The sequence below is a fragment of the Mizuhopecten yessoensis genome, unplaced genomic scaffold, assembly GCF_002113885.1.
Source record: "Mizuhopecten yessoensis strain PY_sf001 unplaced genomic scaffold, ASM211388v2 scaffold9049, whole genome shotgun sequence".
NCBI classification, from domain to species: Eukaryota; Metazoa; Mollusca; class Bivalvia; order Pectinida; family Pectinidae; genus Mizuhopecten; species Mizuhopecten yessoensis.
In genome coordinates this window covers 1,189,968-1,207,136 of record NW_018407853.1, presented here as the reverse complement: position 1 = coordinate 1,207,136, position 17,169 = coordinate 1,189,968, and the positions used below count along the sequence as shown (strand labels likewise).

The following is a 17,169-nucleotide window of genomic DNA, read 5'->3' as shown; positions in this document are numbered from 1 at the left end:
CCCGTAATGATCATTTACGTACAGAGGACCACAAAGTACCCAACCTTGGGACGTGGACCTAGCTTTCATGGAGTCTGTGGTGTCTCAAGATGAAGAGTGTATTAAAGAGTATTTCCTTATTAATTGTTGTCGATATTTACTAAGCGGGTGTCAAGTGTCACAATGACTAAACAGATGATGGCGTCATACACTTTTGACATAGACGTAATCTGTAGTTTACGTTGTGTAAATATGCGTGCCAAAGGTAACATTGACAAGAAAAAAAACCGGCATGACTAAATCACATGTGATATTTTAAGTTTATGGTAAAACTGATAGCAAAACTATAAAAGCGTACATATATATATCACTGGGATTCTTTTATATCATAAGGTATTGCAACAGTTCAGAATATGTTTTAACTGTATTTTTTGTAATTGAGCACTCGATATCGAAAAGCCACAGATCAAGAGCAGAGCCCTATAAATGAAGATTTTTATTAAGTAAATCCTCGTATAAAAACCCTTTGAGGTGGGATGTATAATTCGGGGTTTTGAGATATTTTATTGAGAACACAAAACCAATAACCGGAACCTGCTGTATTATCGACGATTCGAATGTTTCAATGATTGATTTCTTTAATTCAAATTTAGCAATTACACGTCACCTGTTTTGATGTAAACCAACTATGCCTTCTCGAATTGGGTAAAACCAATTCTGGTGTGTTCGATTTCGTGTCAAACAACTTTGCAGTTAATCAGTTAATTATGACGTCACACGAAAATCACGAGAATTTGTTCTGGATGGTAATTTTCAAAATAAGTTGGTCGGTCAGTTTATTATGAAATTTTACAAAATATCAATCGTATTTCAAGCGTAAACTATAATTATCAGGCATTTTAAGGGGATAGGAATCATGAGGAAAAACTGATCTCCACTATTTTCAAAGAAAATATATAACTAATTTCCATGGCATCATGACGACTTTCTCAGACGTTCACTCGAGAGTTTCCAGGTAGCAAATAGTGCCCTAAGCTCTTCAGTCATAGGAGGCGAGATTAGGTGTTCGTCAACACGTTTGATCATGCTGCTGGGAGTACATCCTATAGTAGCCTGCTTACATATGTTCACCGCACACACAAACCCGTCAGACAGACGAACGAACTGTTGCTCAATATAAAAAGCCTTCTCGTCCCAGTGGAGAAACTGAAATGAAATAGTAGAGTTTAAGCTGATACCACATTACATATCCAGTTTCTCAAGAACTATAAAAACAGCCATGGTAATGGATCTTCAATTGTCAATTGAAAACCTAGTGAATAAACGAATTGAAGGCTAGGTGAGTTATAGTACACATAATTAATTGTAATTCATAATTGTTTTTCTAATTCTCGCTGCCTGAACAATATGATCATGCGTGTTTTTGCGATATCTGCGTGAGATGCCAATCTCTGTTATATATCGTCTTTGGTTCATGTGCCAAATTCAATTGTACCAATGATACAATTCATAAGCACAAAAAATCCCAACAAACTAAAACTACAATGATGTTTGTACATCTACCGATTTAATAATCTATGAAGCATTATGGTGTCGTAAGAAAAATGTTTACCCGAGAGATAATTTGATATCGTGTGAGAAACTCCAGTGACCTTCTGAAGCGGATGTTGGAGGCAGCATTTGTGACCTGAAACCTTTGACCTATCGTCTCGACCACATGACTTTCCAACCATAACTTCGTTTGTGCCAGATCACATTCACGCAAATACCTGGCGTTGTTCATGTGGAACATGGCGTCTAGGTCTGTCGTAAGGACGATACCTGTAAAATTACCAGGTATTAGAATAAATTAAAACAGAAAAATGCACTTCGTATTTAATACACGTGGACAATATATATATTATTTTTTGAATACACAAGGATACAATACTTTACTAGACAGTCGATTGTATATCACATTATCACGACACAAGGATACAATACTGTACTAGACAGTTGATTGTATATCACATTATCACGACACAAGGATACAATACTGTACTAGAAAGTCGATTGTATATCACATTAACACGACACAAGGATACAATACTGTACCAGACAGTCGATTGTATATCACATTATCACGACACAAGGACAAAAAGAATATAATATACCACATTGTTAACACACAGGAGCACTAAATACCACTTTGTTAGTGAACAGGGACCATATACTTATAGTCAATACAAAACGTACAAATTACACTGTTGAATTAAAGATCAATGTTTTGAAGAAACCGAGATGACATTTAAAATAAATGATATCATTTTAGAGCTTTTGTATGTTTCGGTATTTTCGGGAGCACGATTTTGTTGTTGTCAAGCCCACCATTGCTAAAAGTTATTATCATGCATTTTATGTCCAATATAAATCACTGTTAAGGCTGTGAGGGTAAGGGGATGCTGACCTGTATGTTTATTTATATATGATAATAATTTGTCATTATGCTTTATAACCCCTTTGAGAGATCAAGGAATCTGATTGGTTAAAAACTAAAGTGTACCAAACCGCATTCGTAAATCTCAGGGGGTATACGGTCCTGTCACGTGATTCTCATCAGTAATACGTTGGAATCACGTGCTTTTACAGGGGGTATACGGGTCACGGGTCTTTATATCTTGCGGCCGGGCAACGGCAGACAACTCGTATTCGCCGTCTGCTTCGCTGTTTACAAAATGGCAAACGTTTCGCTTCGCAAAAAGGGCTAACGATGTGCCACAAAACACACAAAAGTCGAACAGACGAGCGGCAAACATGATGAGGACGTATTTAAAAGAAAAGAATCAGGAAGAACAGTTCAAGGAATTTGATAAAACGAAACAAAATGAAGTACTGTGCCTTTTTCTTTGTTTTTATCATAAAAGACTCAAAGGGGTAATAAATCCGTGTAACTAATAGTATCTACGTAATCAGTTAGATTAAGATCAGGACTTACGAAAGTTGAAATTAAAGATATCTGCAACTCAACGAGGAAAATATTATATACAAGTGAAAAACAAATAAAAGGTTGGAAAAAGAGCGCCAGACCAAAACGTTTCAGAATAAAACAGATTAAATAACATTGAAAACAAAACTGGAAGTGTTATATTCGGGCTTGAAAAATCTGGAGGGAAAAATAAAACATGGACGCCCATTATAAGTAAGGATGGAATATACATGTATAAATATAAAATTGAAGATATATTAAAGGCACAGATAGGCTTTTACAATTAATTATTTACGACAGAGGGGATAAACGAATTAGAAGCAAATGGACTATTAGAAAATGTTATAATGTTGAATGATATTCAGAAAGAAATGGTGATCAACTACCTGCAGAAAAAGAACTAAAAGTTGCAATTGAAAAGTAACAAAGCACCAGGTGCCGATTGTATTCTTCAGAGCTCTACAAAAAGTACTGGTACCTGATACAAATGAACCAACAGAAGAGATAACATATATATTTCAAACAAATGAATTAACATATATAGCCAGAACAGAGGCATCATTGTTTTATATACATTTGATGCACAAACGAGGAGAATGCGAGGAAAAAACAAATTGGCTTTCAATTATCCTACTAAACAATGTCTATAAGATCATTACAAAAATAATAGTGGAGAGAGTTAAAACTTTTTCACCACACATTATACATCCAGACCAAAAAGGCGTTGTTAAAAGATGAAATATTGAAGAAAGTATACGACTTATGAAGGATATCAAAGCATACTCGAACCTAGAAAGAATGGGGTGGGACAATTTGTATAGACCAGCAAAAAGCTTTTGATCGAGAGGAATGAAAATGGGTACGCATTTGCTTGAAAAGTTTGGTATCGGAGATCAGCTTATTCAATGGATTTAAATGACATACATTAACTCACACAGTCAATTACTAACAATTAGGTTTCTATCACAATTTATAAAGTCAGTCGTTCTGTAAAACAGGGCAGTCCGCTCACCCCTCTGATCTATATTATGCACGTTCAAATAAAAATTTATCTGGCATTATTATATTCCATGTCCAAATTATGATAACATTGAAGCTAAAATAAGCATGTTTTTAAAGATTTTTCAAATTATTTGCAGGCACAGAAAACAGTATAACTGATTTTTTTGAAACCCTTAGCAAGTATAAAAAAACCATCTGGAGCAAAACTTAATCACCAGAAAACAAAAGGTATGTAATAGGTATTTGGAAATAAAGACACCAAATTTAATATGGGTACAAAAAAAACCTTAGGAATACCTCATGGTTACAGTACTGATCAAGACTCACTATGGGAAACTAAAATACATAGAATAAAACCACTGATTGCTTTATGGGGAAAACGCAACCATTCTTTGCAAGGAAAAAATACTTATTAAAACCTTTATACTATCTACACTAACATTTGAGACAGCTGAAATATCAATACCAAATAAACACAAACAGTTAATAACAAATTAGTTTACTTCTTTCTTTGGAAAAGCAATGTAAACAAAGTATCCAAAGAAACATGCTATCAGACAAATCTGAAGGCGGTCCTAACATGACTGATAGGGATATGCTATGTAGGCAACAAAGTATTAAAACATGTATAAACTAATCAACACAGAGCAACTAACCTGGCATGCTCTGGGCAGATATTAGATACAATGCAAAAGCATGATGAAAAATTTGGTATGATTTTTTTCTCCTGCAAATGTAGCAGCACAAAATCACTAGATTTAAGTAGAATACCAGATTTCTATAAGTTATAGCTATATGATTGGCAATATGTATTAAAGAGCATATCAAAGGCATCTGAAAAAGTAGAAATAGAAAATCAAATCCTAGTATGTAATAGCATTATTTTTAAAGGGAACCCACTATTTGTCAGGAAATGGATGAAATCAGGCATTGTTAAATATAAGAGATTTGGGATGAAACTAACAATAGCTTTATTTCATCAGTAGCACTACTACAAAAACTACATCAATAAGAAAAAAGGATCTCGCAAACTTCAAAAATATGTTAGTGATGGAGATAATACTAGATAAAGAATACCAACCAAACGCGTACAAAGATTGGGAAACACTTTATGGAAATGAAATATGCAATTGGGAAGCATATTGAAAAGAGTACGCTCATCTTATTGCTCAAAGAAAATGTATAGATTTCCAATGCAAATCTACACAACATAGTTTCAACTACTTTTAAGCTAATGAAGATGCAACTTTCAAATGGAAAATGTTACTTATGTCATTACGACTTCGAGACACAATAACGTTTGTTTTATAGATGCAACTTCACTAAAGGAATATGGAAATTAATTATACCATATATACACAAAGATATTGACAGTATCATTCCATCACAACTGGTTTATGAACTTTCCGAAACAAATATAATGTTCGGATGTTAAACCGAAACATAAATGTAAACCTAGTTATCAATTTAATGATACTTACAACAAAATGGTATATTTGGAAATCAAGAAATAGACTGAAATTTGAAAATGACGTGGTTATAAATACTTAATGCGCTGTAAACAATATAAAACATTTTTTTTAAATGAAAATTTTAATATTAAATTTCGAATAAGTATTCCTATATCTGGGAGTTAATTTGTTTGATTCTTAGTGAGTACAGAAAAAAGCATAAAAGCATGGACGAAAACATAAACTAAAGTGAAAACAAATGTGTTTCATGTATAATGTATTAATTGATTGGGGAAAGTTTTGACCAAGAAGCCTATTATTTACATGCAAGGGTATACAGTGTACATTGTGTTTGAAAAAGAACCTGCAATAATTGACAAGAATGAAAGACGAATGAAAGAAGGATAAATGTCATTAGAGTATCGATTTTGAATTAGTTGAAAATGATAGCTTGCATCCAGTTGGGGTGTTCACATTCTGCCAAGTACATTAACTAGGATTTGAAAGACTTTACAAAATTGGGTAGATACTGGCAGACGAGGCTCCTTCACTGGTTTAGATGCTTTAGGAAATTATGGAACAAATTAATTTGTTACCTTATCTTCATTAAAAGTGATCAAAACACATTTTTTTTTTTGCAAATAATAAACGAAAGAACAGACAAAATGCCTCCGATGACGGCCTGTTCTGTATAAGGAGAGAACCCAGGGCTCCTCAATCCGGACCCACCTTAAAACTGTGCTCAGGAGATAAAAAGTCAACTGTCAAAGAAACAAACCAAAATCAGGACTTACCTCTAGCACCATTTATATGTTAAACTCAATCAATCGATTCACAATATTATACAACGACAGGCGTTTATTGTTTGTATACAAGAGATTTAGGGGAAACATATATAACTTTTTAAGTACAGAGGACAAAATAGATCATTTTGTCAATACACAAGGACAATCCAAACAAAATGACGAGACGTGAAAAAAAAGATAACCACGTGCACCACCCCATACATAGTGTAGTAGGATTTTGCATTATTCAGACAAAGGAAGTTTCACGTTTGTGTTCCTTTTCCTTTTTTTATTGTTACTCATTTTGACCTCTTAAAACCATACATTGTCCCAACAGGAGTATGGAACAGATTGCCAGCCCCCATTGTCTGTATACATAATCATACACACGGACCCTGGGGGTTTCTTTCTTTTTTAGTATTCATTTCGCTGCCTGAATTTACTTAATTATAGTTATACTTACTTCCCTTTGGCCAGTAGTGAAGAGATACATCTCCTGCATTCAACACTCCATACTCAGTTAGAATTACGTTTTACAAAGAAAAGGGACAAATATTATAAACGGCTCCTCAAATGAATTTCTCTCCCCAAGAAGTAGTAAGTTATGTTAGAAATATAGAAAATGTATAATGACTTGACAAAGTCGATGCGTAGTCACCACGACCCAATAATAAAACTTTTGTTTGTTTGTGGTAATCTTAAATCAATCTGTACTTGTGTAACAGCACGCTTATTCACATATCCTTTGCCAGACTTGACAACGAACCTTTTCCCTGACATTCGTAATAGCTGAAACAGGTTTAAACGTTGTCAAAGGCTTTGTTTGCCAGTCATGTCCCCAGATAACCACATCACCCTCTGGCAAAGGCTTGGTTTGCCAGTCATGTTCCCAGAGAACCACATCACCCTCTGACAAAGGCTTGGTTTGCCAGTCATGTCCCAAGAGAACCACAACACCCTCTGACAAAGGCTTGGTTTGCCACTCATGTTCCCAGAGAACCACATCACCCTCTGGCAAAGGCTTGGTTTGCCATTCATGTCCCCAGAGAACCTCATCACCTTCTGGCAAAGGCTTGGTTTGCCATTCATGTCCCCAGAGAACCACATCACCCTCTGGCAAAGGCTTGGTTTGCCAGTCATGTGCCCAGAGAACCACATCACCCTCTGACAAAGGCTTGGTTTGCCAGTCATGTCCCAAGAGAACCACAGCACCCTCTGACAAAGGCTTGGTTTACCATGCATGTCCCCAGAGAAGCACATCACCCTCTGACAAAGGCTTGGTTTGCCATTCATGTCCCTTGTTTGCCGGTCATGTTCCCAGATAACCACATCACCCTTTGACAAAAGCTTGGTTTGCCATTCATGTCCCCAGAGAACCTCATCACCTTCTGGCAAAGGCTTGGTTTGCCATTCATGTCCCCAGAGAACCACATCACCCTCTGACAAAGGCTTGGTTTGCCATTCATGTCCCTTGTTTGCCGGTCATGTTCCCAGATAACCACATCACCCTCTGACAAAAGCTTGGTTTGCCATTCATGTCCCCAGAGAACCACATCACCCTCTGACAAAGGCTCGGTTTGCCATTCATGTCCCCAGAGAACCGCAGCACCCTCTGACAAAGGCTTGGTTTGCCATTCATGTCCCCAGAGAACCGCATCACCCTCTGACAAAGGCTTGGTTTGCCATTCATGTCCCCAGCTAGGTTTTTGTTACCAGTCCATATAAGCTCGTGTGAAAACAAAAACAATTTTGCCAGAAGAAGGACATAGTTTGTTCAAACAGGAATTCGTACAGTCTGCTGGAAAATATTTTAGCTAAACTCAACAAATACATTCAACCAAGATCTAAATTAACCTCACAACTTCATCATCAGTATATTTCTTTTGGTCCTTGTTGTGCTTTTCGCAATATTTGCTCAAAACTAATTTATAACCATGCATTTATATCGCCATTCGCCTTAAAATGCCTTCCTTGGAAAAGAAAGCTCTCATAATAAGAGAACGAATTTGATATGGTAGTGTAAGGGGTCAAACATATCTAATAGAAGAAACATTTTCGAGATATGTTTCTATGGACTAACACCAGTGGTTTTGTTGGGAGTGCTACAGATATTTGTAACAATAAGCGTTTCAACTTCGACCTTCTGCCTTGATATTGTGCGCACGCTTCTTAATACTCGACTTCCCCAACGGTATCCGGCTTTGTGTACGATCTATATAAAGCCTGTACTTGAATCAAAACAAACTCCTCGTGAACTGGGACCGTTTTCCGTCTGTATGTAAACGGACATGCCTTTAGAATATGTCGGAAACAAGGGCCAAGTGATCCATTAATGCGGAGAGAGTCCAAAGATATCAGCTACAGTATGTCGCCATGGTTACGGTTGATATTCTGTTTGCCATCAACGAACACTATTTAGTTGTATGGATATTAATTTCAAATACCATTGGAATATCAACCATCAGGAATAAAAGCTGATATTAAAAATGGAAGCGTCGGAATGATATTTCACTCATAGTAATCTGAATTTAAAACATATCTTGATTCTTTGCGTTTTTACATCTGCATTATAACTATGAACGACGCCGTTTTAGGAAATGACTTTTCGTTTCGATTAAGGGTTTTAGGACAACATCACTGAAGTGATTGAACGCAATGCCAACTCGAAATGAAATCCCCGATTGACCATTGAAATTGTAAATGTGTCAGCCAGCCAGAAACCATAGTAACTAACTTACGATCCTTTTAATTGTCAAATATGTGCTTTTTCATTGAATATACATTTTCTATAGATATGGATAGGAATACTTATTAAATATTAGGTTAATCTTTGTCTGAAATTTATTTGGTGAAATAATCCGTCACACTTTAGTGTCTTTACGGGTGTTTAATGACAGGTGGAGTACAAAGGGACCAATAACAAACCTAATATCCGATCATTGAAGTATGAACCTGAATTGATGCCACATAGATCGTGTAAGATTTGTAATAACGTTAGTGGCATTGTTGTTCGTAAGATGAACGTAATTAACATACACACAGGGGTAGATACAGGTGATTACACCTGTCAACGTGTTGATGATAGATACAGGTGATTACACCTGTCAAAGTGTTGGTTAAAGATACAGGTGATGACATCTGTCAAAGTGTTGGTGATAGATACAGGTGATTACACCCGTCAAAGTGTCTTTACGGGTGTTTAATGACAGGTGGAGTACAAAGGGACCAATAACAAACCTAATATGCGATCATTGAAGTATGGACCTGAATAGATGCCACATAGATCGTGTAAGATTTGTAATAACGTTAGTGGCATTGTTGTTCGTAAGATGAACGTAATTAACATACACACAGGGGTAGATACAGGTGATTACTCCTGTCAACGTGTTGATGATAGATACAGGTGATTGCTCCTGTCAAAGTGTTGGTGATAGATAGAGATGATTGCATCTGTCAAAGTGTTAGTAATAGATACAGGTGATTACACCTGTCAAAGTGTTGGTGATAGATAGAGATGATTACATCTGTCAAAGTGTTAGTAATAGATACAGGTGATTACCCCTGTCAAAGTGTTGGTGATAGATACAGGCGATTACACCTGTCAAAGTGTTGGTGATAGATAGAGATGATTGCATCTGTCAAAGTGTTAGTAATAGATACAGGTGATTACACCTGTCAAAGCGTTGGTTAAAGATACAGGCGATGACACCTGTCAAAGTGTTGGTGATAGATACAGGGGATTACACCTGTCAAAGTGTTGGTGATAGATACAGGAGATTACACCTGTCAAAGTGTTGGTGATAGATAGAGATGATTACATCTGTCAAAGTGTTAGTAATAGATACAGGTGATTACCCCTGTCAAAGTGTTGGTGATAGATACAGGAGATTACACCTGTCAAAGTGTTGGTGATAGATATAGATGATTACATCTGTCAAAGTGTTAGTAATAGATACAGGTGATTACCCCTGTCAAAGTGTTGGTGATAGATACAGGGGATTACACCTGTCAAAGTGTTGGTGATAGATAGAGATGATTGCATCTGTCAAAGTGTTAGTAATAGATACAGGTGATTACACCTGTCAAAGGGTTGGTGATAGATACAGGTGATTACACCCGTCAAAGTGTCTTTACGGGTGTTTAATGACAGGTGGAGTACAAAGGGACCAATAACAAACCTAATATGCGATCATTGAAGTATGGACCTGAATAGATGCCACATAGATCGTGTAAGATTTGTAATAACGTTAGTGGCATTGTTGTTCGTAAGATGAACGTAATTAACATGCGCACAGGGGTAGATACAGGTGATTACACCTGTCAACGTGTTAATGATAGATACAGGTGATTACACCTGTCAAAGTGTTGGTGGTAGATACAGGTGATTACACCTGTCAAAGTGTTGGTTAAAGATACAGGTGATGCCACCTGTCAAAGTGTTGTTGATAGAAACAGGTGATGACACCTGTCAAAGTGTTGGGGATAGAAACAGGTGATGACACCTGTCAAAGTGTTGGTGATAGATACAGGTGATTACACCCGTCAAAGTGTTGGTGATAGATACAGGTAATTAAACTACACTACAAAAAAAGAAGGGGATGTGTGTTAAACACCTTAATTTGTATGGGTTCAGCTTATCACATCCTTCTAATTAACCTTTCAGATGAGATTATACAAGAATACACAAACAGAACAATGCTTGTTGTATCCTGATTTTGTCCTGCAACAAACTGTCAACATCAAACTGTCAACATCAAACTGTCAACATCAAACTGTCAACATCTAACTTTCAACATCAAACTGTCAACATCAAACTTTCAACATCAAACTGTCAACATCAAACTGGCAACAACAAACTGTCAACATCTAACTGTCAACATCAAGCTGTCAACAACAAACTGTCAACATCTAACTGTCAACAGCAAACTGTCAACAACAAACTGTCAACATCTAACTGTCAACATGAAACTGTCAACATCTAACTGTCAACATGAAACTGTCAACATCTAACTGTCAACATGAAACTGTCAACATCTAACTGTCAACATGAAACTGTCAACATCTAACTGTCAACATGAAACTGTCAACATCTAACTGTCAACATAAAACTGTCAACATCAAACTGTCAACATCAAACTGGCAACAACAAACTGTCAACATCTAACTGTCAACATGAAACTGTCAACATCTAACTGTCAACATGAAACTGTCAACATCTAACTGTCAACATATAACTGTCAACATCACACTGTCAACATCAAACTGTCAACATCTAAATGTCAACATCAAACTGTCAACATCTAAATGTCAACATCAAACTGTCAACATCTAAATGTCAACATCAAACTGTCAACATCTAACTGTCAACATGAAACTGTCAACATCTAACTGTCAACATATAACTGTCAACATCAAACTGTCAACATATAACTGTCAACATCACACTGTCAACATCAAACTGTCAACATCTAAATGTCAACATCAAACTGTCAACATCTAACTGTCAACAACAAACTGTCAACAACAATCTGTCAACATCTAACTGTCCACATCAAACTGTCAACATCTAACTGTCAACATCAAACTGTCAACATATAACTGTCAACATCACACTGTCAACATCAAACTGTCAACAACAAACTATCAACATCTAACTGTCAACATCTAACTGTCAACATCAAACTTTCAACATCAAACTGTCAACAACAAACTGTAAACATCTAACTGTCAACATCAAACTGTCACCATCTAACTGTCAACATCTAACTGTCAACATCAAACTGTCAACATCTAAATGTCAACATCAAACTGTCAACATCTAAATGTCAACATCAAACTGTCAACATCTAACTTTCAACATCAAACTGTCAACATCAAACTTTCAACATCAAACTGTCAACAACAAACTGTAAACATCTAACTGTCAACATCAAACTGTCACCATCTAACTGTCAACATCTAACTGTCAACATCAAACTTTCAACATCAAACTGTCAACAACAAACTGTAAACATCTAACTGTCAACATCAAACTGTCACCATCTAACTGTCAACATCTAACTGTCAACATCAAAATGTCAACATCTAACTGTCAACATCTAACTGTCAACATCAAACTGTCAACAACAAACCGTCAACATCTAACTGTCAACATCTAACTGTCAACATAAAACTGTCAACATCAAACTGTCAACATCGAACTGTCAACAACAAAGTGTCAACATCTAACTGTCAACATCTAACTGTCAACATATAACTGTCAACATCAAACTGTCAACATATAACTGTCAACATCACACTGTCAACATCAAACTGTCAACATCAACCTGTCAACAACAAACTGTCAACAACAATCTGTCAACATCTAACTGTCCACATCAAACTGTCAACATCTAACTGTCAACAACAAACTGTCAACAACAATCTGTCAACATCTAACTGTCCACATCAAACTGTCAACATCTAACTGTCAACATGAAACTGTCAACATCTAACTGTCAACATGAAACTGTCAACATCTAACTGTCAACATATAACTGTCAACATCAAACTGTCAACATCAACCTGTCAACAACAAACTGTCAACATCTAACTGTCAACATCTAACTGTCCTAAAGTTTCACACATAGAACCTGTTCTGAAATGACACCAGTTGAAGAGAGATAGTGTTATTTACATTTCACATAAAATAGTTCCAGCCAATTAAAATGTCACTCACTGTAATAAAATAGCCAACGATCATAGCTCAATATCCGAAAATAAAGCGTACAGTCTTGTGGAAGATTACTTAGCACTTTTTATCTTGAATGTCTTTATTCATTGATGTACCAGCTTTTGCGACATAATGGGTTTACTACCCAGCTCCAAGGTCAATGTCTAAAATCGAGGTCAAGGGTCAAACTTTTATGGAAAATATTCATGAAGTATTTCCCCAGTCCATGCCTGAAGGTCAATGTGACAAATGAGGCAAAATAGTTTTTTTCCTCCACAAAAAAAACATCTTTTTTGTATATTCATAAAATGTTATTACAGAAAATATATTTTTTTTGGAATTTTATGCATTCGTGAAGCAACCATTATCAAAAATTCAAATGTCAATGTTAAAAAACCTATCATAATTATAAATTGCACGGAGCGTATTTCTGAAGCATAATGTGGTCGTTACTGAAGCTATGTTAGTGAGATGCATTCCTCCTCTTCATCCTACCCTCCATTAGTGATGACGTCTCTAGACATAGAGGGTGGCCAGATAAACGTGATTGATTATTTCGTAGAGTGCATGTTCCTCTTCCTTTTTTCTATTTCCATTTTATTATCAATATAAACGTTAAAGACGTGACAGATTAGCTGTTTGTTTATTTGCGTATATCTTAAGGATAAGATCGTTTGCGATACAGATTGTAGAGAAAAGAGTGATGTGTCTGTAAGAAAGCTCATGGCTATGTCGTGTTCTCCTGGAACGAAGAAGTGTTCACAGCTATTTTTAATTGCTCTGTTTAATAGAAGAGTATAATGCGTGTGTTCTTGTTCATCCAAGTTATTTAGCCCCAAAGACTAAGGTATGAAGTGACGGTATTTTAGTGAACACTAATTTCTCTGGTGTATTGATCATGATGACCCGTAAACATGCTACACGCACATAACCATGTAAGGCATTCGTGCTTTAAACCCAGTTCTTGAGTAATCAAATCCTCAAAGTTGAAGGCTGTTTCACACGTAAGCAATATTAATGGTGACAGGTGCAGTATGTTCCGCTGGCGGTTCTCGTGTTTATAAGTGATATAAGGAGGATAAATCGATAACACCTGCGAAACACAAACACATAAGCCTGATGACAGTCCCTTTTGAAATCAGTTAACAAATCAGTATGGCCTAAATAGGTTTCTCGTGACACGATTTCATCTTTTTTCCTAAAACAATCTCCTTGGTGATTTATCAACGAACCCCCCCCCCCCCCCCCCCCCATATAAACTGTGGAATCTCTATAGCGGAGTTACAAATCTCTCTTCATCAAACGATTACCAACCGAAATGCTTCGAAGACCTTACCACAAGTTGTACAGTTACGATGAACTCAAGTTGTTAGTGTATTGATAATACTGCTGTATTTTTCTATATTTTGTTTGGGATGCGGGGTGGGTTTTTGGGGTCGGGTAACGGTTTAATGAACAGCTAGAGTCATTTAAGAACATACATCTGTGTGTTATGTATGTATGAATGTTATTTGTCAGCTGGGGGCAATGTGTTTGTGTAATTGCGTTCTTGCGGAAGCACGGATCTGGGCCGACTTAAGAGTGCTACCGCACTGGAATGCCATGCCTAAGACATCCAACACAATATGCGACCCGGTCATATTTTACTGACAACGGGGTAACCAGTTGAACATTGCGATAACCCTAAATGATGAACGTCAAGCAGGGGATAACAACTACCATTTTAAGGTTTTTGTTCTGACCTATTACAATTATCAATAACCAATAAGAAAAATACATCATGTCTCTTATCATTATCATTCAAATGACGAATAATGACGTCACTGTATCATTATCAATCTTATGACACATCATGATGTCACAACAAATTACAGACGAAAACACCTTGATTTACCAAATTCTAAAACTGTGTGCATGCGCTTCTGTCAAAAATGATAACCACACAATGACCCAAGTACACTTCATAGCATTATACAATGTAATCCTAGTTGTTGAGCAAACCGAATTCTAGGACTAACATTTGATTCTCAACTCTCCTTCATTTCACATATAAAGCATCTGACAGATAAGTGTTAAAAGGCGCTAAACCTACAAGTCCTCATGCTTTTGCGACTTTACAGATTATTTTCCCATCGAAACTCGATTATGGTTCAATGGTATAGGGATCGGCACGCATTTGTTGACTGCAAATGTTTGATCCAATCCATAAACAGGGGCTTCGTCTAGCACTTCGTGGTTTTTCGAACAACGCCAGTAGAAAGCCTTTACGGAGGAGCGAAAGTACCATTTCGTTGTGACTGAAAAAACAAGCTTTCTTTACAGTTTGCTGCCAAACTAAACTCAAATAAAAACAACGTCACTCCTTTAACCCAGTCTTCAACCCAGAAAACTTAAACGTATCACACGAACCTGCAGGAGCTAAACATCAATTTGAATAACATAGCTGAACACAACATACCGGATGCTCAACCTTGGACTATACAAACACCTGATGCTAATTTTACATTGTATGAGTTGAAAAAATCAAGTGCACTGCCCGAAGAACACACAACCTCCTTCCGGGAGTGTATTTCGAGGTTCCCTGCTCACACACAGCTTTACAAGGATGGTTCCAAAGATGGTAAAATGTAGCAACAGCTAGCATGTTGTTCTGCTCACCATTTCTATTTTCTATTTTCTCCGCGAAAACGTGTGCCATCGGTTTAGCTTTTGACTACATCAAAAGGCAAATAGTCTGTTCTGACTGTCTATCGGTCCTTACAAATCTGCACTTATACAAAACCTCTCTTTCCGCTTATCTTGAATCTCAAAGGAATGCAAAATAATATTCTTCTATGGATTCCGAGCCACGACGGAATAAAAGGTAATGAGAATGCTGACAGAGCAGCTAAAAGTCAAAGCTCCGGCAGGCTAATATCAAACTGTAACATGCAGATTTTAAACTCATTATACGATCGGCCATTCAAAGTGAATGGCAGCAAGTATGGTCCCTCGAGACCAGCATCAGACTTTTTTTAAAGTGCAATTAAAAATGTAAACCTTGCCTGCCCGGTCGGAGAGACCGCAGAGAGGAGGTCGTCCTCTGTCGGCTTCGCACTGGTCATACTCATCTCACTCGTGCTTATCTGCTGTATAGGGCAGATCAACCTTCATGCCACGCACGTGACACTCCATTTACAGTTGAGCACATTTAGATAGAATGTTCAGATGTTAGATACATTCGATGTCTCGTACACGAAAACCCTTTTTACTTCCGTAGACCTGGAGGAATTATTTACCTATAACTAATAACACATCATGACGTTACTTTATCATTATCAATCCATTTACATAACATGATGTCACTGTATCGTAATGAATCCAGTGTGTATTATCAATTCGTTTCAATTTTATAATAAGCAGTGAGAACAGTATGACAGCATGTAAATCTGTCCCATTTCAAAGAATACATTGTATGTGCCAGATCATAAGATCAGTAAATCACCGACCTTCTGTGTTGGTATTCGTGTTTGATTTCAGGTAATCGATAATAGGCAAGAAAAAACACCCACAAATTTTGCATTTGAAAATTGCAGCGACTAAAAATGAAATTTGTTTTGAGTTATTCCGCGTTATGAGGACAGTTAAAACCAATGACCTAAGGGTTTAACGACCTCCTGAGTATACGGAGAACATTGCTTTAAGTCCGTAAGTGCATCCTTCATACCAGGTTTGAACAAAATGCAATCGACCAAGTAAAACTTGATTTTTAAAAATGTGGCCCTGATAGCTTTTACAGGACCAACAGTAGGTCATCCTCTCAAAGTTTCAGTGAAATTGCCCCATTGGATCGTCATTGAAATAGGTTTTGAAAAACGGTCTCGGCTACCATATTGGATTCCATGCAGACACAAAACATTAAAAAATATTTTATGACAATCAGTCGATCTTCAGGTTAAATCGTCCAATAAGAAATTGAGTTGGAAATAGTTCCGTCCGTTGCAGCCATGACAACACTTCATGGGGACCAGCAGTCGATCCTTCATACTAAGTTTCTGTTAAATGTCGAAATCATACTGTAAAATAGATGCTGTGTCAGCCTTATTACTTTTCGATTAACTGAAAAAAAGCAGGAGTTGAAAATCCTTGAAAAAGTTAAGTTAATTAGGCCAATTAGACCTCGAGTTTAGGTTAAATCGGATTTTAAATCTGCTGTGGCAGCCATATTGGATTTCTGATCGATCCGAAAAAGGACAACACTTCCTTAAGACGTTCCAATAGCACCCCCCCCCCCCC

At 36.8% G+C, this 17,169-nt stretch overlaps 1 protein-coding gene across 1 annotated transcript in view; it reads right to left on the bottom strand.

Annotated features, from left to right (window-relative positions):
* Nucleotides 1-363: 363 nt before the first annotated feature.
* LOC110457250 (protein THEM6-like) overlaps nt 364-17,169 on the bottom strand; it is a 19,040-nt gene continuing 2,234 nt past the window's right edge. Inside the window, exons 2-3 of the mRNA XM_021508438.1 lie at nt 1,592-1,800; nt 364-1,185 (exon numbers count right to left, since the gene is read on the bottom strand). Of these exons, the coding sequence (XP_021364113.1) occupies nt 955-1,185; nt 1,592-1,800 (440 nt within the window). The 3' untranslated portion in view covers nt 364-954. The remainder of the gene's footprint in view (nt 1,186-1,591; nt 1,801-17,169) is intronic.